The 23024-nt window shown below is 44.7% G+C and overlaps 1 protein-coding gene across 3 annotated transcripts in view; it reads right to left on the bottom strand.

Moving 5' to 3' along the window:
• Positions 1–23024, bottom strand: part of EDEM3 (ER degradation enhancing alpha-mannosidase like protein 3) — a 146714-nt gene that overhangs the window by 70080 nt on the left and 53610 nt on the right. For all 3 annotated transcript variants that reach the window (XM_073582904.1, XM_073582903.1, XM_073582902.1), the window contains exons 5-13: positions 17233–17345; positions 13553–13706; positions 12701–12835; positions 11775–11880; positions 7314–7411; positions 4482–4607; positions 2657–2740; positions 1011–1094; positions 805–929 (exon numbers count right to left, since the gene is read on the bottom strand). In XM_073582904.1, the coding sequence (XP_073439005.1) occupies positions 805–929; positions 1011–1094; positions 2657–2740; positions 4482–4607; positions 7314–7411; positions 11775–11880; positions 12701–12835; positions 13553–13706; positions 17233–17345 (1025 nt within the window). The remainder of the gene's footprint in view (positions 1–804; positions 930–1010; positions 1095–2656; positions 2741–4481; positions 4608–7313; positions 7412–11774; positions 11881–12700; positions 12836–13552; positions 13707–17232; positions 17346–23024) is intronic.

The raw sequence follows: 23024 nt of genomic DNA, 5'->3' as shown, positions 1-23024 counted from the left end.
TCATTCCCTTAAGGGGGCCATGCAGACCAGGATGGGGATGAGGGGGGCAGCCAATGCAGACCAAAATGGGGGTTGAGGGAGTCAATTGCAGACCAAAATGGGGGATGGGGGGGTCAGTTGCAAACCAAAATGGGGGATGGGGGGGGTGGGGGGGGTCAGTTGCAAACCAAAATGGGGGATGAGGAGGGTCAGTTGCAAACCAAAATGGGGGATGAGGGGATCAGTTGCAAACCAAAATGGGGGATGAGGGGATCAGTTGCAAACCAAAATGGGGGATGAGGGGGTCAATTGCAAACCAAAATGGGGGATGAGGGGGTCAATTGCAAACCAAAATGGGGGATGAGGGGGTCAATTGCAAACCAAAATGGGGGATGAGGGGGCCAATTGCAAACCAAAATGGGGGATGAGGGGGCCCACTGCAGACCAAAATGGGGGATGAGGGGGCCCACTGCAGACCAAAATGGGGGATGAGGGGGCCCACTGCAGACCAAAATGGGGGATGAGAGGGCCATGCAGACCAAAATGGGGGATGAGAGGGCCATGCAGACCAAAATGGGGGATGAGAGGGCCATGCAGACCAAAATGGGGGATGAGAGGGCCATGCAGACCAAAATGGGGGATGAGAAGGCCGAGCACACCAGGATAGGGATGAGGGGACAATGCATAACCGGCAGTCAATAAGTTTCCCAATTTTTCGTGCCAAAATTAGGTGCTTCGGATTACACTCGAGTATATAGGGTACATGATATGTAGACAAATTCACAAATTTCAAGAAAGGTCCATCCTACAGTGTACTGCACATACCTATCTTCATGACTTCCAGTGCGCACATCTTTAACAGCTGCAAATCCACAGGGGACTCGCGCATATTTGTTCAAGTTTTCAATGATTGTTTTTCCCACTTCTAAGTAGTAGGGGTCACCAGTTGCCTTTAATACGTTAGAAAAAAAAAAATTAAACCTTACAAATACTTCTCCAAATTAGTAACTTTCTAAAGTAAAAGTTCTCACTTTATATAAGAAGTAAGTGCTTTCTGCAAACTCTGGTCTTAAAGGATGTTGGGCCCAGTGCACTCGGAAATCAGTGGTGAAGGCCTGAAACATGTACATAATCACATTAGAATCAGTGTAGAGGACCAAAGCACACAAGTAACTTACTGGAGGGAGAAAAGGGAACACTAACAGAGATCAGACACTGTGCTGATATACACAGAGCTTAGAAACAGGCCACACAATGGTGGGAAAGTAGGAGTAGAACAGCATGTAAATCAATTTCTGATACAAGACAAAACATGAGCGCTCATGTGGAATGAACAATTGTTAGTTGCGGCATCACACCAGGAGCCACAAAATATATGACTTAAAGGGAACTGGTCATAAAACAATACTTTTTTGCAGTCAGGACTTAGTTGCCAATTTTCAGGTAAATACCATTTTCAATAAATGTGGGAGTCTATTAGGAAGTACGGCTGCAGGAAGAAAATTAACTTGTATTCTCCCCACACAAACATTGGCTTCCAGTCATCTGGGCTGCCATTACTTCCCTTGCTTTGTAGTGTGTCCCCCAAGGAGCAGGGGGAGGTCATCTCAGAGAGCACAGACTGTGCAACGCCACACCGATGACTAGAAGCAAACCACTGCAGGGAGAATAGAAGCTACACATAAAAGTTACCTACACAAGCACAATGGCTTCCGGTAAGGACAGAATTTTTTTTTTGTTTGTCATGACAGGATCCCTTTAATATGATATAGCTGAAGGAACAGAAAAAGCGCAATAGGGTCTTATCCGGGTTATTGTAGAAAAAGTAAATTAAATTTTACTCACCCTTTTTAGGAGAGATTAAAACATGTAGGATCAGTAATCTGCTTGCTGCACGTCCAAAGGTCAACTCTGTAGCCGCTTCAACATCTGATTTCGGAATAAATTCTTGGACTTCTGTGCGCTAACAGATAAAATCACTAATCCAGTATTTTGGAGAAAGATTAATCCATTTATTTCCCAACGCGTTTCGAAATGTATACCATTTCTTCTTCAGGGGATGACATATATGATCAGACAGAACAGTCACGGATTATATAATAACCGCCCCAGAAAGAGATCTACCTCTGTTACCTCTTATGCCTCCAGTGAAGAATCCTCTAAGTCTAGATCAGCTGCGAACTTCCAGACTGCTAACCTACCTCCCAATAGGGATGCACAGTCAGTAAAACGGAAATATAATCCGTGACTGTTCTGTCTGATCATATATGTCATCCCCTGAAGAAGAAATGGTATACATTTCGAAACGCGTTGGGAAATAAATGGATTAATCTTTCTCCAAAATACTGGATTAGTGATTTTATCTGTTAGCGCACAGAAGTCCAAGAATTTATTCCGAAATCAGAGGATCCCTTTAATAAGCATACTACTGCTGGTGATTGCCTGCAGTGGTCACATTCACGGCAGAATTCCATTCATGAAGTAGAAAAGCTGCATGTCTCTTATTAAAATAATTGGGATGTACAGATCGCCAATAAAGTCAGCAGCTACAACTTTAATGAGATCAGAAGGTGAAGCAATTCGCATAATTTGAGAAACACATTGCTTTTGTACGGAAGCGTCAATGCAGTATGAAAGTTACCAACTTCTTGGTCACACTGTACAAACATTATCTTACCTCTGGCAGGAAGTTGTGCTTTTTTATGACTTGATATAACATTTCATGGGTTTCTATAGCAGGTCTTATGTCTCCTTTAAGGACCTTTATTTAAAAAAAAGTATAAAACATAGCTCCAGTTTGGCAATATACTTCTGTATTGATACTAGTAGAAACAGTATAGCAGCTAACAAAAGCAGCAAACCAAGCAACGTAAGCTCCAGCGTCATGTAGTTCAGGGTTCCCCAACTCCAGTCCTCAAGGCCCACCAACAGGTCACGTTTTCAGAATTTCCTTATTATTGCTCAGGTGATAATTGCTTCACCTGTGCAATACAAAGGAAATTCTGAAAACATGACCTGTTGGTGGGCCTTGAGGACTGGAGTTGGGGAACCCTGATGTAGTTAACAGGCTAACCTGTGAAATAAATGGACCACTGTCCTTTATGAGAAACTACTTATCCCGGAGCCTGTACCTCCAAAACCAATCATTAAACGTAAAAGCATTACAAGCCATAAGTGGTGGTGCCCCTTCATAAGATTATCGTGTATATCTTGCCCCATTTTCTGTTGGTAGAGGCTACAACACCTCCCAGGGTAGATGTCTGCAGCCAGAACAGCTCTGATAATGTTTGGAGTTATTAGAGATCATCAAATCTTTTGACATTCAAATTTTCAATACAAATTTGGTAAGCCTCTTCCCTATCCTCCCTCTTGGGTGCCAACTCTGACTTTACAGGATCCAGAGAAGAGCGGAGATCGGAAAACAAGTAGGTGGGAAGGTGCCCTGAACTATATCTGGCCACGCTAAGGGTATGTTTCCACGGTCAGTATTTGCTGTGGATTGGACTCTGTGTACATTTGCAGCATTCAATCCAGAGTGGCCAGATGTTACAGCATAGTGGAGGGGATTTTTTGAAATCCCATCTCCACTATGCGCGCAGGGCCGCCTCCGGCTTCCCTGCGAAACCGGACAGTCGGCGCGTCTTTACAGACCACAGCATGTCTATCTTGCAGAGACGCTCAGTCTCTGCAAGACAAATATCACCGTCCTATGTATAGGACGCGGTGGTTCCGCATGGTTCAATGAACACATGTGGAATCACCGCGCGAACAAAAGCCGGCAGCGCTTTGGGCGGAGCTGCGTCCAATGCGCTGCCAATACTGACCGTGGGAACATATCCTAAGGGTGCACCGAGCAGCCATGCTTAGTATGATAAGTCATCTTCGTGGTGACAGACTTCCTGCAGTTAGCCGAACTGCCAACATATTTTGCCATTTGAACTGCTTTCATTTAAAACATGGTTTACATATTGGCATTAATGGGCACCGGTTAACAAATCACTGAACTATAAAAATAAACCTAAAGATGAAAAACCAATAATAATCCAACCAGCTTATAGGTGTAAATAGAGCTCTTCTATAAATAAAATACATATGGTAGATGTTCTCGCTCCACACTAAAGCTAGCCACCATACACATTAGATAGCAGATGGCTGAACATTACCTGGACCACAGCTATTCCATAGTGACCCCCATTCACATTAACCATTGGCTGCCCCTAAGTGTGTTCTGAATGGGGAGAGAGGAGTAAGCCAATATCCAGCAGTAGCTTTCAGCCATAAAAACAAGACGACATGACATCCAACTGAGCGACCCTTTGCTCCCCTGACACGTGTGGTCGGGGAAACCTGGGTAACATCCGCATACATTAATTAGATGGATGAATACTTGTGCTAAAATCTCCAGCCATTAATTTAATTTTTCTGGTTAACTTTAGTAACAAACAAATGACTGAGAAGATAAGCAAATATCTGCATTTAATACATTATGTAAAAATGTATACCTGAAGACCAGGGAAGAATGCAAGTAGAGAATCCATCCATGTGCGAGCTGTGAGCATGGGCTTGTGTATGTGAACATCAAGTAGAAGCGGTGGCTGACTTATATAGCGCATAATGGCATCATAATGCTAAAATAAAGAGCAGTGCAACAGCGTTAATATAAAATATCATTATAACTGTGCAGAAATCCCAAGAACAAGCATCGGGGAGACCTGAAGTGTCTGAGGATATAGGGAGTGTACATGCATGTGAGGACCTTAGAGGGAAGGAGATGGGGGCAATAATTATTCTAATTAATCAACATTATTTGTTTGTGCGATAGTGTTTGATGAATGTGGGTGAACTGTTTTGAGAGATATGACGTCAGCATAAAAGATGTGATCAATGACAAAGGAGCCTGTGACCACTCTACGCACTCACACGGGGCAATGAGACTGAACTAACTTTTGGTCATTTTTACCTGGTGTATACGTGTTGAGAATTGTAAAGCAATCCCTAAAAGACCCCACAGGGTGGGGGTTGCACCATCCTCATTGTCTCCTGTCTGCCCAGATATGTACCTTGTGAACGGGACGAGCACCTTCAGAAATCACTGAAGCCTGGGGTTACCTGGACCCATAGTGCTGAAACCCCTCAATACTTTAGACCATGAAGGGAGGAAGATGCAGGGGTGTTTGCGCAGTATTTTTCTGATTTATTCCACCTGGAATCTGCCCGAAAAAGCAGCACAGAAAATTAACATGCTTAAGCTTTTATTATTTCTTTTAACTGCTTCAGAGTTTGGAAGCCATGAAGCTGATAGAAGAAGCAGCACGTTCATTTTCCAGGAAGCCTCCGCCAGAAGTCGCTCGGGGAAAGCATAGTGAAAAGATGCAGAAAGCGATGGAAGAAGCACCAGCAAAGCCTGTTCAGGAAAAAGACCACAAGCGGTTTCCTGTAGAGGCTTCGCCTAGGAAACATCATGTACACACACGCTTAAAGGGGTTATCTAGTTCACCTTTTATTTTTTCATATCTATTAGGTGTTCAGGTAAAATAAGTTGCGCACACTCTGCAGGTTCACAGACCCCCTCATCACTTTCACAAGCCTAAACCAGCAGAGAGAAAATGTATTCAAGAACACCACCAGACCGCAGTTTCATTTTTGTGAGTAAAACAGATCTTTTGCACACTGAATAATTTGAAACCTTTTTTTCCTCTTATTTTTGCGTTATCTATGCTTTTGGGCTACAACTAAAACCCTGTAAAATATATCACTGAAATCCTTTATTTTATGCCTGTACTAAAGAGGAGCTATTCAATACACATTTTCCATCATAACGTAACAAGGGCAAGTAATCGGAAGATGCACCAAGGATGCCGGGCACAGAAGTTAGGACCGGCTGCCATGGAGGACAGGATTACGGCACTGCTCCCCTCAAGTCTGTATCTTCCAATATGCCTTGATTTACAGATCATTTATTTTTATGTTGTTCAATCCTCTAATTGTATATCTGTTGCCAAAGAAAGCAATAAATAAATTACATTTTTGCCCTCCAATAAGACAGTTTTGCAGCGTCAAACTGAATGAAGTGCAGAAAGTCTCAGACGCTTCGTGAGCAACTACCAGAATGGAGAGCCCACAACACAAGTCATATGTGTCACTACACTCCTGCTTCCCCTCTTTGCAAATCCCTTCACTGGCTCCCAATTTCCCAGCGTATCCAGTTTAAAATACTAGCATTGACCTACAAATCCATCCATAACCTTTCTCCTTTGTAGATCTCTGAACTAAACGCTCAATAACTTCCCTTACGTAATCTCTGGTCCTCCCAAGACCACCTCCTCTCTTCGACACTTAGAGGTACTTCACACATAGCAACATCGTTAGCGAGATCTCTGAAACATTACAGGTTTTGTGACGCAACAGCGACCTCGCCAGTGATCTCGCTACGTGTGACACTTAGCGGCTACCGTCCCCCTGCCACGATATTGCTGATCGTGCTCGAATGTCCTAGGCCATTTTTTGATCATTGGTGTCCCGCTGGCCAGCATGCATCACTGTGTTTGACGCCATAACAATGACGAGTGACCTGGTTGTCGACTTAGAAAACACGCCTATCGAGGTCTGAGTCGTCAGAATAGCTGCTGTGTGACAAGGTCCCAACGACCGCCGAGGTCGTTATAAGGATCGCCACATTGTTGCTGCGTCGTTGAGTAAATCTGCCTGTTTGACAGCTCACTAGCGACCATGTAGCGATGTACCAGCGATCCTTACCAGGTCATACCGTTGTCGGGATCGCTGGAGCGTCGCTATGTGTAACGGGACCCTTATTCGCTCCTCACCCAATCGCCTCCAAGACTTCTCCCGAATATCCACCATCACATTTGGATCCTTCAGACGGAACCATAAAACCCACCCCTTCAAAAAAGCTTACAACCTGTAATGACCACGTGGCCATCTGAACACCATCGGAGCTACTTAAACCCCCAACCCACCCCATAATCCTGTAGAATGTAAGCCTGCAAGGGCAGGGTCCTCTCCCCTCTGTACCAGTCTGTCATTGTTACTTTGTCTACTGTAAGTGATATTTGTATTTTGATGTAACCCCATCTCAGGTACAGCACATGGAATCAATGTTGCTATATTAATAAATAATAATAATAATAATAATAATAATAATAATAATAATAATAATATTATAGGAAAAGCATTTAGGAATGACTGCAGACTAAATATGGGAGCCTCTATGTACAGGATAAATCAGAAGCACAAAGCAAGACTTCCAGAAGTGCCAGTGCACAGACTTCATGTATTTCCTTTATAAAGCATCAGTATAGTTTTAATCCACCTACTGTATTAAATCTTTCCAAATAGTTGTCATCACCAAGCAGCACGTAGGCCTTCAGTAAGTATTCATAGTACGAGTCTATTCCTGCGCCAACTCCACTGTCTTAAATGAGAACATACATTGTAGATAATACGAGAAAATCAGATTGTGGCAACAAAGAACACAGAAAGAAATGTGAGTGACACATACAACTAGAGTATGCTTATGGAAATTAGACACGGACATTACTGATAGAGTCAAGAATGGCTGTAAAGTGCAGTGGAATTAATAGCGCTATATAAGGGAGTAGAATGAAATATAAAAATAAAGTAGGGTGGGGCCCTATCACAAATATGCGGTGTACATTTTCATTACTACTAGAGCAGACTCTACAGAAGCAGCAACGGAGCTGCTCAACCATAGTGAACACTGTAGATAGCTGCCGATCTGAGCATTGGTCCCACCGACTACCAGCAGCTCTCGCCACACACTCCCACACCAGAGAGTGCTCAGCCGGCCAAGTGCTCCTGTGTGCTATATGAGACTGCACCAGGCTTCTCTGGCAGCAACTTGTAGCAGGGAAAATAAAAGGGGTTGACCCGTCCCAATCGTCGATTTCAGAGCTGGGACAAGGTATGCATACTCCGGGCCAGAGATAGTGTAACAGGTGCGGTTTCTCTCCATATAAGTGCATGTGCCACTGGCTGGGCTCTGGCCAGGAGTGTGCATAATGCATATATACCCTCCGATACCAGCTCAGAAACTAGAGCATCCCCACAGTGCACAGTGCATGCACTGTGGGGGGTTTCATAAGTCTGCAGCCACACAGAGTGACTGTAAACTTATCAAATTGGACCGGACAACTCCTTTAATGCACCCGACAATCATCTGTCAGGTTCCCCCCCCCCCCATACACACTAGACTGTTGGCTGTACCTTTCGATATCAGGTGGTTCTGCGGACATTAGTTTGATGGGTACATGAGCCTTTAGTTAGGTGGCCAAACAGGGAAACAATACTATAAAGAAATGTATTAAAGCTTTTGAAGATTATTTCTTGAACAAAGGACAACGAACCTCTGAACCTCTTCAGCCAGAAAATTAAGTTTAGGGGTATTCACCATAAAATCTCTTTCAGAACCTTTATTGGGTGACAAAGGAAACCATGGGTATATGCTGCTGCCACTAGGAGGCTGACATCATGCAAAAAATGTTAGCTTCTCCCCAGCAGGGTACACCCACCAACTGGCACAAAGTAATCAGTTAGTTAGTGAGAAAGCAGTAGGAGAAGCAACATTGATACAATAAGCTAGGTGTATACAAGGGCGGCTGCTGTATCCACTAATGAAGGTGAAAGAAAGATTTTATATAAACTTAAGATTTTGGATACTCAATCGCTTCATTGGGGGACATAAAAAAACATGGGACATCCAAAAGTAGTCCCAAGAGTGGGCAAAAGGACGGTACCCTAAAATCGGAGCTTGGGCCACTATGGCCTGCAGGAACTTTATACTGAGGTTTGCATCTGCAGAGGTGTAGGAGTGAAACTTGTAGAACTTTGCGCAGGTATGAATGGAAGACCATGTAGCAGCACTGCAAAGCTAACGCTTGGTGGCAGATGGCCCACGAGGCCCCCACTGTGCAAGAGGTGCGATCTGTGACTGAGTGGATGCAGACTATCCCGTATCTAATAGGCTTCCAGAATGGCAGAAAGGACCCAACGTGCAATGGTAGACCTGGAAGCAGGGAGGCCTCACGGACCGTCGGGAATTATAAACAGAAACCGCTAGTCTGAAGGGTGCCGTTCTGGAAAGGTAGAGAAGAAGGGCTCTCACCAGATCCAGTTTGCTTAGGGACCGATTCGTCGGAGAAGGAGACAGACAAAAGGAAAAAAGAAAGAGGTCTTAGGTGAAATGAGGAAAGCACCTTATGCAGAAAAGATGGGATGGAACGCAGAACCACCTTGTCCTGGTAGCGCAGAGTACTTTTCTTCAAGGAGAAAAATGCTTACCTGCACGGTGTTGAACAGCATTCCCAGCAAAACAATGTGTTGGGCCAGGATCAGAGACTACTGTAGCCATAGAAGACGACGTCCCAAACCCAAGTGTAGGCAATTACTGAGAGCCACTCGTCCCAGAACCAAAAGAGATGGTGCCCACCCTGAGTTGTTTTCTCAGGTGGGGGCGGCCCGTCATGCATAAGAGAATCTGTTAGATATGTGCCTGGAGGATCAGAGCTGGTTAATACATGGACACCTGGAGGGGCCTGGCCTGAAGCGAAGTTCCCTTTTTATGTCGGACTGGAGATTTGTCCTGCTGGTTGCCATCTAAGAAAGTAAACTTCCACATATACAGAGTCCACGTTCCATGCCTTCAGCCATATGACTCTGCTGATGGTGATGATGTTGCCGGCCACCAGGGCTGAGCAGGTGGCTGTGTCGAGGAAAGCAGACAAGAGATACTTCCCCGCGTGAGTGATCTGGTCTGCTAGATCTGCAAATTTGGAAGTAGAAGCACCAAGATAGAATCCCCGGGTGGAAGAGCTTCGCCCAGGCTGAAACAGACTTGGATACCCACGTCGCGCCAAAAAAAAGGGGAGAGGACAAGCCTGCAAGCTCAAAAGGCAGATTCGGCGAGAGTCTTGGTGTGCCTCTCATAGGGTTCTTTTAGCAAGGCTCCATCCAAAATCGAGAAGATGGTGTTAGTGACGAGCCTATATCTGTAGAAGGTCGGATGCAAAAGGATACAAGACCTTCATGAGTTTTCTTCTCTGAATACACCCCTCTGGATGCTCCTATTCCCATTAATACTTGGCAGTTGGCGAAAACCCAGGGAAGCTTTTCTGAAGGATTCTGTCTTTTCAGAGAGCGAGTGATCATTTACATTAAAAGCATAATTAACAGCTTAGAATAAGACTATTAACTATGTCCTATAGTTTTGAGATTTGTTCGGAGTCCAGATCGGAATCTCACTCAGAACGCGAGGCTAACTCCTAAGCCGCTCGAGTGCTGGAGAATGTAGAGTGAGCGGTAAGGAATCCTGGTGGGGCATTGAAGGCGAGGGAGAACTGGACGATGAGCTAGTGGAGGCACGCTTTTTGGACCTCCTACGTTATCTACCCTGTTGGGAATCGGAGGGTCCAGAATGCACAGGGAAGTGGAAAGGATCACTGTGGCAGAGGCAAGACTGGGTAGTCGCTCTATGACCGAGACCAAGGTCTGGGATACTTTGGTTAGGCCAGCGACTGATTGAGAGAGAGCTGCGGCTCAAACAGGGAGAGTGGCGAACTCTTGCTGTGGGCAGTGGAGGGCTCCTGGGAGGATAGCATGGGGGGGGGGGGGGGTGGGCTGCAATCTGGGCAGAGGGACTAGGTCTAACCAGAAGGAAACCTTTTGTTACAGCAAAAACATGCAAAATGCAGGACAACAGCGAGATTCTCTGGAATTAGGCATTGGAAAAGAGAAAAGTGCCAGAGGGATTTATAGCCTGGTGGCAGAGCTTATTCAGACTCTGGTGAAGCCGATGGTGGCAGTGATTCAGCGGTGCCAGGGGGTAAACTGCAGAGTTTGTGGGAGCTGCGGAAGTTGAGCGCGAGCAAGCGACTACAAGATGTCGCCAGGCAGAAGGATGAAAAGACTTCAGAAAACGTGCACAGAGTTCCTGAGCGCCAGAACAAGATCCTGAATCCTTCTTCATAGATCAGTAATGGAAGATCGACAATGGTGGTCTCATGCACAAACTGTCAGGTGGCTGGCAGGTAATAGATTGGTCTTCCCTCCCTGTTCTGTGTGGCTCTGGGGGGGGCCAGCGGGTAAGGGATTGGTGGCAAAGACTGTCCGCAAGGGGGCCCCAAACACTGTTGCTGTGTTAAGTGGTTAAAGTCCTGCCTTGTAGACTAGAGAGGATACAGTAGTGACAACTCCACACTGAGCTCTCGGTCTCTAGGTAGGAGATCAAAGTGACAACTCCACTCTATCGCCGTCACAATATGTGTAAGAAAGAAAAAGGGAACTCAATAATAAAAAAAAAAAAAAAGTCTAAGGTAGAAACGGGCCTAAGTCCAAGCCAGTGCCTGCCTTCTACTGACAAAACTAAAACTGAATAACTTTGTGCCAGTCGGTGGGTGTATACTGCTGAGGAGAAGCTAACATTTTTGCATAGTGTCAGCCATCTAGTGGAAGCAGCATAGACCCATGGTTTCCTGTGTCCCTCCAATGAAACGATAGAGAAGCATAGTCCGAGTTTATACTTAAAAATAGAAAATATAGAACAATGTGGATTCATTTTGCAAACTTTTTTTTGGGAAGGTGAATTGACAAGTGTTTATTGATCCGTAAAAATGGGAAAAAACAAACATTTTAATTACATTTCTTAAAAAAGAAGAACATTTGTAACTTCTAAATCACAAATTTTGACCAGTACAAGAGAAGGAATTATCCCTTGACTTTTCCTGGTGCTTTATCAGGAGAGCGCTGGATTTCATATTTACCTTTACGCACCCAGTCTCCGCTGTGAATGTTTATCGTTACACCCACCAAATTACTGCTGCGCTGCCGCTTCTCCCAGATGAAATCTAGGGCTTTCCGTGCGTGTTCCTAGTGCAAGGGAAATAAAAAAAAAAAAAAAGTCACAAAAAATGTAGTGCTCTCCAAGTACAACATATCAACTTAAGTCTCTTATTGCAGACCTATTTTTCCGTTTGCACAGAATTTGGGTTATGTATAAGAAAGGACTTTGTTCCTGTGTCAGTCAGATAAACAGTAAATACATACACAAAGAAAAGGACCCCAAACAGTTTGGGTACTAACAATCTATTAGAACTGGCTGCTATTGTAGCAGGTGTGAGGTGCATATGAAACATATTTAGGAAATGAAGAGGACACGGTCACATCATCTAACGTCACAGAAAACCTCTATCACTGTCATAACTAGAATGGTTCCACCATTTATCCAAAACCGTGTATGCTATAAGCAAGCACCTATTACATCAATGACTGAGTAGTCTCCTGGTATGCTGATAATTCCCATGTCATTTTAAGGGTAATCAACTCATCTTTTCTTGAAGTATTACCCAAAATTTCACATTTAATGTAATATTTGAAAAATGCTTTATTATTCCCTTATGACACATGCAAACAATAAAAAGATATCACTTCTCCATCACATCCTCTGACTACAATGGAAAGTCTTCTAGTCCAGTGTACCTCCAAGAATATTATCCCACCCCAAAAGGACATGTTGATCTGCAATGGTATCTGAAGTAAAACCTCTGGGGGTCCTATGTGAATTACTAGGACCCACGTAACACGACGCCCAGTGTTATTTTTATAGCCTAAGCTTTGGCCTACACTTCAATATCTTAAATATGAAGAATGAGTTGTGATCAAAAAGCAGGTGAATTTGGGGTAGACAAACCTCAAATATTGCTATTCCAGTGAAGCGGCTGAGTGCAGCAAACTCTAGGATGAGAGTCCCAGCACAGGCTGTACATGTGTCCGTCTCTGTACCGGTGCGAGCCTCTGGTCTCCTGACACCAAACTTCAGGTTGACCTTAAGTGCAAAACAAATAATAAATGATGGCTTATCAGCAGGGCTGTGGAGTCGGTAAGCCAAACCTGCGACTCCGACTCCTCAATTTCCCTTACTCCGACTCCAACTCCGACTCCCACACATATTGCTTATATTTAAGTGAAAAATTTATTGTAGTACAATGTGAACCTCAGACATTTAATCATTTTTATGATCCAATAATCAAGATATTTAGATAGAACAGAATATATATTGGTGTACTACCCGGTTTTCATTCTTTTTGGTACAGATATGATATGGATAGACAGATATGGATAAATGGATAGATAGAGCAGATTTCTAATCTGCTTTTGCTATTGAAAACATTATCTATGAGCTCAAAAACCTTTCAGGTGATGCAGTTTTTTAAAAAGATGATCTGCTTTTGCAGCTGAAAAACGTATCCTCAAAAAATACAGGAAAAACGCTGTGTGTGAATGTAGCCTTAGATCAGGAATATAACAGCCATTTATAGGACATTTCATAACTTTCCCACACTCCTATGAAAAAATATTCAGCACATCCTGCATTGAATTACTGTACCCAATTTATTATATATTTTAGGAGTCGGAGTCGGTCCATTTTATACCGACTCCAATTCCACCAAAATGAGCACCGACTCCGACTCCACGACTCCGACTCCACAGCCCTGCTTATCAGTCACTAAATATAGGCACTAAATATATATTTACGACTTACTCTTGGATATGGAAGACCACTTGTGGTGTTAAAAGCTGGGAGAAGTTTGTAGCCAAGCTCTTTAGCCATATGTAACAGTTCATCATTGTACCACAACATCTGCTCTCCTTTTTCTTTTAGCATAATAGCAACCGAATGTCCCCCAAGAAGCCCCCTAGAAAAAAGGAAAGAAGCTGTGAAACGCCACACAACTGCATATTCATGCACCCAACAAGGCAGAAACAAAATAAATGCATAGAAATATGCATATCACAGTGGAACAGTAAGGTAACTCTGACTTTATTCTGATATGACAAGGTCAGACAAGAACAATGTCCTCAACATAAAGGATGTGCTGCTGTAGTCATTTAGTGTCTCTGTAATTTTTAGCTACGCCTTTTTCTTTTTCTCATAGGACAAGTAAACTTGAGAAATACACTCCTAAATCTTGACATTTTAGCACCAAGAAGGAAAAGTTGTGGAATTATGGAAATCACAGGATGGATAGACATGTTACAGAGGTTGTCCACCACACTGGATAATGCCCCCATCGAATTTAACCCTTCTAAAGTAGTATTTTTGTAAATACCTCCTGTTGCCATCTGTGCCTGTGAGCGGCACCATCACTGACAGCTCACTCGGCATCACGTGATCCCGGCTGCAGCCGCCGCTGACATTAAGTTCTGGATCTCCTGCATTGTGACCCAGTCGCACCCTCTCTTCCTGAGTGACTGGACTGTGGGCAGAGTTTCACCGCACATCGCAGCCCAGTGTCCAGCTCATGCTTGTGGCCAATGACAGCAGAGGAAAGATGGAAAGAGAATGCTGGATACGAAGAAGTGAGGTGGTGAAACTTCGCCCACACCGGATGTTTGCAGCCGCCACACACCAAAACACGGTTTTTGAAAAAAAAAACAAAAAAAAAACAAACTGTTTTTTGAATTGCCATATTTTGAAAGTTTGAAATAATTTTTCCATATTTCAGCCAAGTCATGTAACTGGTTTTTTTTTGAGGGACGAGTTGACGTTTTTATTAGAGCCATTTTCAGGCACCTGACATTTTCTTGATCAATTTTATTTCGATTTTTGGGAGGCAAAATGAACAAACCCCAAAAATCGAGGAATTTTTTTTTTCTATGCCGTTCTGTGTGTGGCAAAATTGATAAGGAAGCTTAATTCTTCAGATCAGAACGATTACAGATATACATTTATATTTTTTTATGTTTTGGCGCTTTTACATAAAAACTATTTTATAGAAAAAAAAATTTTTTACATCGCTTTATTCTGAGCGCTATAACTTATTTGAGGGTATTCACATCCTAATTAGGGGCAGCACAGTGGCTCAGTGGTTAGCACTGGAGCCTTGCAGTGCTGGAGTTCTGGGTTCAAATCCCACCAAGGACAACATCTGCAAGGAGTTTGTATGTCCTCCCAGTGTTTGCGTGGGTTTCCTTGCACATTCCATAGACATACTGATAGGGAATTTAGATTGTGAGCATCATCGGGGACAGTATTGATAGTGTGTGCAAACTGTAAAGCGTGTGGAATATGTTAGCGCTATATAAAGATTATTATTATTATTTATCTTCCTAATTGGAGAGAGGATTTAGGAATTACAGCTCTTTAATATGTAAAAGCCTTTTTTTTAAAAAAAAGGGACCAAAATTAATTGGACAGTTATCTCAAAAGCTCTTTAGTGGGCTGTATGGACTCTTTCCTTATTAAACAATCATCAATTAAGGAGGTAAAAGGTCTGGAGCTGACTCCAGGTGCGGAACTTGCCTTTGGAAGTTGTTGTTGTGAAACCAAATCATGCGGTCAAAGGAGCTCAAAATGGAAGAAAACCATTAAGGGCTGAGAAAAAAAAAATCCAGAGGGAGCAGAAATAATTGAGGCGGCCAAATCAACAGTTTGCTACACTCTGCAAAAAAAAAGTTTATTAAAAAAAAAGTTTATGAACATCAAAAGACCTGGGTGTCCACGGAAGACAACAGTGGTGAACGATCACAGAACCCTTCCCATGGTGAAGAAAAACCCCTCCATAACATCCACCTGAATGAAGAATACTCTCCAGAAATTTGGTGTCACTTTCCACTAAGAAGCCAGATGGCGCATGGCGAAATAGATTGGAAGGGGCAACCCTGAGCTCCCTGACATCCCTAGACTGTTTCTTTCACCCCTTGCCGCAATCACATTCCAAATCTCTGTCTTGCCATAAGCACAGCTCTGGCTAGTGTGTGGGGGCAGCAGGAATTATAGCCCTGCTCTATAATACAGACACACAGGAAGACAGACAATGGTAACGAAAACAGTAATCACTCTCAGTACACCCAGACTAAGGAATGGTATTTAACAGGCGAGGAAGAATGAATCAAACCAAGGAGATAAAGAGAAAGAAACTTCCAAACTGCAATCTGCAGAGAGCACTCCTAAACTGCTTCTCTTCCAGGCTCACAACTCTCACCCAACTCCAAGGTACAGCAAGCCATAACTAGCAACTACTCAAGCTAAGAGGTGATCATTCATACCAGAAGGGAGTGGCAAACTCAGAACAGTTGAGAACTCAGGACAGAGAGCTCTAAGAGATGGACAGACCTGTCTAACCCTTGCAACAGAGCGAGGGAAATGTACACAGCTAAAAGGAAGTCAAAGCAGATCCATCCAGTGCAGGTGCACGTGTAGCCAGATGCCACGATCTTTCGACCTCTCTCAGTCGCAATATCCCCATGAGAGTAGATGTTTCAGTATCAAAGTCCAGCATAAAATGACGACTTCATGAGCGCAAATACAGAAGCTTCACCACAAGGTGCAAACTATTAATCAGCCTTGAAAATAGCAAGGCTAGATTGAACTTTGCCAAAAAACATTAAAGAAACAAGCCCAGCTCTGGAAAAGCATTCTTTGGACAGACGAGACTAAGATCAACCTGTCCCAGAAGAAAGTATGGAGAAGGCTTTTAATAAAAAGTGCATGATCCAAAGCACACCACATACTCTGTAAAGCATTGCAGAGGCAGTGTGATGGCATGGGCATGCATGGATCCAATGGCAGTGGGTCACTAGTGTTTATTGATAATGTGACTGAAGACAGAAGCAGCTGGATGAATTCTGAAGTGTACAGGGTGATAATTTCTGGTCATCCTAGGAGTTTTTGGTGTTTTTTTTAGGCAAAAAAGTGAAATATTCTGCAATGGCTGAGTCAATCACCAGATTTCAACCCCACCGAGCAGCAGTTCACATGCTTAAAACACAAACAAAAGGCACAAACACCCACAAGCAACTGAAGTAAGCCGCAGTAAAGGTCTGGCAATAAAAAAATCCCAAAGGAGAAAACCCAGCGTTTGGCAACGTCCATGGCTTCCATACTTCAGGTAGTTATTCTTTACAAAGTATTAAAAATAAACATTTATATATAGTAAGGTTAATTTGTCCAATCAATCACGTTTAAGCCTCTGAAATGAGGAGAATTTGTAGAAAAATGGTAGCAATTCCTAAACGTTTCACAGTATATTTTTGTTCAACCCCTTTAATTAAACTTGAAAGTCTACACTTCAATTACACGTTGGTTGCTTCAATTGAAAATAAGAACAGTGACTTGCAGAGCCCAAACTCAAAGATTCAGTCAATGTCCAAATATTTCTGGCCCCAAACTATTACTGCTGGTCCCAAAATGCTTAGCTTCACATCCCTATGTGCACTTACCCCAGAACTCGAATGTTTGTCTCAAACACAGAAACAACTATGTCATTGTCCAAGTTGACATCATTTATTACTTTTCTAACAGCATCTTCAAACTCGTGGGTTCTGTTTAGTACCTGTGAAAACAACAAAAGTAACATCAGACTGGCAAAGCCTCTGATAAATGCAGTTTATTGTCCTGTACTTGTTAGGAATACCAGGGCGTCTCGTCCATCACAGGATGTGTCCGTGACTAATAAAGCTGTGGCAGAATCAAACACCAGCAAAGCTAAAGGGGCTGCAGACCCTTACTTATAGAAGCACATGACTACTTGAAGGCACACTCTGGTGGTTTTTTCTGGTGTTGTCTCCTCTACTAGCAATCAGCAGTGTGTGTAAGGAGTGCACTGTGCAGAATTATTAGGCAGGTGAGTATTTTGACCATATTTTTATGCATGCATATCAGGGGATGTGTATTTGTGGTTATGCCCCAATATCTTAGCAATTTTAAGAGTGCTACATAGCACTAAGACTTGTAACAGTTTTTGACTTTTCAGAGTTCGTTAAATCTTTTTTGGCCCATTATTGCCTGACGAAAACAAGCTGCCTAATAATTCTGCACCCCTGGATAGAGGGTGATGTATTCTTAGGCCGCTTCCTCCTCATTACACAAATACACATCATCTGATCTGCTTCATCCAGTAAGAATTCAAGGTTCTACAGCGCGGAGATGGAAAATCTACAGAAAAATCATGATATGGTCAAAATATGCACAGCCTAATAATCGATAACAGTGTGTATAATCCCAAACCTAGAAGTTGCAGTTTTCTGCAGCGTTCAACACTGTACCGGCCGCTATGGCTTTGCCTTGTTCTGAATCTCATAGATTTACATAGAGAAAGATTTGACAGGTTACAAATGCGGTCATATGATGCTGTAACGGCCCAAAGTGGCCCATAGCTGAAGACCGCAATTGGTAACACACACACACGATTGCCAACAGGGGACAGAAAAAAAATAAATAAAATAAAAAATGGAATAGTGTTACTTTAAAATTTGCATTCCTCCTAAAGCATATATCAGAAAATGACCTATTGTTTAAAATTATATTTTTCAGTTAAATATATAATTTTAAGTTTTTGAATTTGTTTTTCATATGACAATCTGCATTACAAAATGAAATCTAGCTAATGTTCACACTGGCCACTGGATCTATTTTAGAGTCATGACGTCTGTTCCTTGCAGAAGAGTTTTCAGAAGTCTCATTATGGTGACAGGCAGGACTGCAATGACAGGTAAAATCTATACACAGATTACAGATCCACCAATCACAAAAAATGTCACAGCTGACCATGCCTTCCTACACAATTACCTTTGCTTTTAACCCCTTCACTCCCGGAGCTTTTTTCGACTTTGTTTTCCGCTCCCCTTCTTTCCAGAGCCATAACTTTTTTATTTTTCCGTCAATATGGCCATGTTAGGGCTTATTTTTTGCGGGACGAGCTATACTTTTAAACGACACCATTGGTGTTACCATGTCGTGTACTCGAAAACGGGAAAAAAAAATTCCAAGTGCGGTGAAATTGCAAAAAAAAGTGCAATCCCACTCTTGTTTTTTGCTTGGCTTTTTTGCTAGGTTCACTAGATGCTAAATCTAACCTGCCATTATGATTCTCCAGGTCATTACGAGTTCATAGACACCAAACATGTCTCTGTTCTCTTTTATCTAAGTGGTGAAAAAAATTCCAAAGGTTGCTTAAAAAAAAAAAAAAAAAGAAAAAATTGCGCAATTTTGAGACCCGTAGCGTCTCCATTTTTCGTGATCTGGGGTCAGATGAGGGCTTATTTTTTGCGTGACGAGCTTTCGTTTTTTAATGATACCACTTTTGGGCAAATACGCTCTTTTGATCGTCCATTATTGCATTTTAATGCAATGTCGCGGTGACCAAAACATGGATTTTTGTGAGTACTCACCGTAAAATCCTTTTCTCCGAGACGCTCATTGCGGAACACAGGTACTGTGGGTGTATGCTACCGCCATCTGGAGGCTGACACTAGGCAAACAACACAAGGTTAGCTCCTCCCCCGCCGTATACACCATCGCCCTGATTGCGGGCGGAAGCCAGTTTAGTGCAAAAGCAGTAGGAGAACAATAACAATCAGACTTAATGCAGAAAACAATATGTCTGGCAAGGAAAAACCACCCTGACATTCACAAAAGAAATACACATTAATTAAACTAGAGCCAACTTGGCTAACCGGGTGGGTGCTGTGTCCCCCAATGAGCATCTCGGAGAAAAGGATTTTACGGTGAGTACTCACAAAAAGCCATGTTTCTCCTTCGACTCATTGGGGGACACAGGTACTGTGGGACGACCTAAAGCAGGCCCTAGATGGGAGATTGACTCACCGATCCAAGCTACATGCACCTCTTGTTTAAAGGTGCTCCACCGCTGCTTGGACAATCCTTCTACCCAGGCTTGCATCCGCCGAAGCCTGAGTATGGACATTGTAATGTTTAGTAAACGTGTGCAGGCTGGACCAGGTTGCTGCTTTGCATACCTGTTCCGCCGAAGCCTGATGCCGAAGCACCCAAGAGGCGCCCACTGCCCGAGTAGAATGTGCTTTGATCCCTGATGGAACCGTCGCACCTCTGATTCGATAGGCCTACTGAATTGTTACAAGGATCAATTTGGCTACGTCTTGAGACAGCGAGTCCCCTCCTGCGCCCTTCAGGGAGCACGAACAGCGTATCTGTCTGGCGAAAAGGTGCCGTCCACGACACGTACCTCCTGAGTGCGCTCACCAGGTCTAGCGCGTGAAGAGCCTTTTCTACACGATGCACCGGTGCCGGACAGAACGAGGGCAAGACAATATCCTCATTAATGAGGACACGACTTTCGGCAGAAAGGGCGGAGCTGGTCTAAGCACCACTTTATCCTTGTGGAAAATGAGAAAAGGAGCTCGGCAAGACAGCGCGCCAACTCTGAAACTCGCCTAACAGAGGTAATGGCTACCAAAAATACCACCTTCCAAGAGAGGAACGATAAGGAAATATCCTGTAGCAGCTCAAAAGGAGGTTCCTGCAGATCACTGAGAACCAGGTTAAGGTCCCAGGTGTCTATCGGCGCCTTATAGGGAGGTACTAGATGAGAGGCTCCCTGGATGAAAGTCTTTACCTGCATATTAGTAGCAATCTTTCGCTGGAAAAGGGCGGACAACGCTGATATCTGTCTCCTAAGGGAGCTCGGGGCCAGCCCTGAGCCTAGGCCTGATTGAAGGAAAGCCAAGATGTTGGGAATAGAGAATGTCAGGGGCAAACGACCCCGCTCTCGGCACCAAGTGAAGAGAACTTTCCAGGTGTGGTGGTAGATTTTCGCCGAGGTCGGTTTCCTGGCGCTAACCATTGTGGCGACCACCTCACGATCAAACCCAGTTTGAGTTAGAATCCAAGATTCAACGGCCATGCCGTCAAACACAGGGCCCCCGAGTTCAGGTGGAAGATCGGGCCCTGGTGCAGTAGATCTGGTCGCTCTGGCAGTCGCCATGGGACGTCGGTGAGCAGCCGCACAAGATCTGCGTACCACGCCCAACGGGGCCAGACTGGTGCCAGCAGAATTGCTGGGACCCCCTCTGTTTTGATCTTCCTGACGACTCTCGGAAGCAATGGCAACGGGGGAAACAGGTATGGAAGGCGAAACTGGTTCCATGGTAGGACCAACGCATCCACCCCGAACGCTCGTGGGTCTCGCGACCGAGCGACGAACACAGGCACCTTGGCGTTCATTCTGGACGCCATCAGATCCACATTCAGTGTTCCCCACCGTTGGCAATTTTGCTGGAAGACCTCGGGGTGCAGGGCCCTTCCTCGGGGTGAGGAAGTCCGCTGCCCAATTTTCTATGCCTGGGATGTAGACTGGCGATATTACCGACTGGTTCTTCTCGGCCCAATGAAGCACACGTGCCATCTTGCGCATGGTTGCCCTGCTGCGCGTGCCCCCGATGATTTACATAAGCCACCGCCGTGGCGTTGTCTGACTGTATCCAAATGGGCCATCTTGCTAGGAGGTGCTGAAAATGCTGCAGCGCCTGCCAGATCGCTCGTATTTCCAACAAGTTGATCGGGAGACGAGCTTCCTGTTGCGACCACTGGCCCTGGGCCGTGTGATGGCGAAAAACTGCTCCCCAGCCGAGGAGACTGGCGTCGGTCGTGACCACTAGCCAGTGGTCTGGGGGAAACGGTTTTCCCTGATGAAGGGAGGATCTGGTCGTCCACCACTCTAGTGACTGCCTGACCTGAGAGGACAGCCAGCACCGCTGATCGAGGGTGAACGGGTTCTTGTCCCATGCGGACAAGAGCGTGCTGTAGGGGGTCGAAGATGAAATTGGGCAAACTGAATTGCTTCCATTGCTGCCACCATCTTCCCTAGTATCCTCATCCAAAACCGAATGGTGTGAGGGACCGGCTGCTGGAGCTTCTGGACTGCTTGCCAGAGCGCTAGGGCTTTGTTTCGAGGAAGAATTACCAACCCATGGGAGGTATCGAAGATCATTCCCAGAAAAGCAATCCTCCGAGCTGGGACCAGAGATGATTTCTTCCTGTTGACCAACCAACTTAAGCGGGAGAGTGTATCCAGCGTAATGCTGACATTCTCCTTGCATGCCCGAAATGAGGGAACCCTTCACCAAGAGGTCGTCTAAGTATGGCAAGACGACTATGCCCCGCGAGTGTAAGACGGCCATTACGACTGCCATTACCTTTGTGAACACTCTGGGGGCGGTGGCTATCCCGAATGGAAGTACTGCGAATTGAAAGTGTCGACCATTGATGGCAAACCGCAGAAACTTTTGGTGCGAGGGAAAAATGGGAACGTGCAGGTAGGCATCCTGGATGTCGATCGAGGCTAAGTACTCTCCCTGCTCCATGGCGGATATAACTGAGCGAAGAGATTCCATCCTGAAATGTTTGACCCTGATGAACCTATTTAGGAGCTTCAGGTCCAAAACCGGCCTGACAGTCCCGTCCTTTTTGGGGACCGCGAACAGATTGGCAAAAAAACCCTGAGCTTTCTCGTGCTTTGGTACGGGAACAATGACTGTTGTTTTGGAGTGAATTGATGGCCCCTAGCAGCGCCTTTGCCCGGTGCTTCACCTTGGGAAGTCGGGAGAGAAAAAACCGTGTTGGAGGGTACCTGATGAACTCTATTTTGTAACCTGAAGTCACCAGTTCCGCCACCCATAAATCGTGTGCTACCTCGGCCCAGATATGACGAAAAAAGAGCAGGCGGCCGCCCACCCTGCTGATGTCGCCTACCAAGGGCTCCGAGTCATTTGGCTGAGGGTCTCTGGGCCCTGGCTCCTCTCGACCTGGGCTGGCTAGCACGCATCCTTCCCACCGGAATGGGTCTATATGAGACCTGTCGCTCCCTATCCTGGTTGGAGCGATGTGGGCCGGCCGAACTGGCTGCTGCCATACATCCGGTGTTGCGAAAGGCTCAAAAACGTGTCGGGACCTGGCGAAAAGGCTGTTTCACCTTTTGCTGCGGGAGGAAGCTGCTTTTTCCTCCTGTCACGTCGGAGATGAGCTGATCCAACTTCTCCCTGAACAGGCGGCCTTCCCTGATAGGGCAAGGAAGTCAAGGACTTCTTGGAAATTGAATCCGCTTGCCAAGTCCTCAACCAGAGGGCACTCCTAATGGCTACCGCGTCAGCGGCTGCAAATGCCGCATCCAAAGAAGCATTAATTAAGTAGTCTCCAGCCATAGCAATCTGACTTGCGACCTCAGACACCTCCGCAGGTAGGCCTCTATCCTGCA

The sequence above is a fragment of the Dendrobates tinctorius genome, unplaced genomic scaffold, assembly GCF_039654945.1.
Source record: "Dendrobates tinctorius isolate UK_male_01 unplaced genomic scaffold, ASM3965494v1 ptg000074l, whole genome shotgun sequence".
In the NCBI taxonomy this organism is placed as follows: Eukaryota; Metazoa; Chordata; class Amphibia; order Anura; family Dendrobatidae; genus Dendrobates; species Dendrobates tinctorius.
This window is presented reverse-complemented; position numbering and strand designations above follow the sequence as displayed.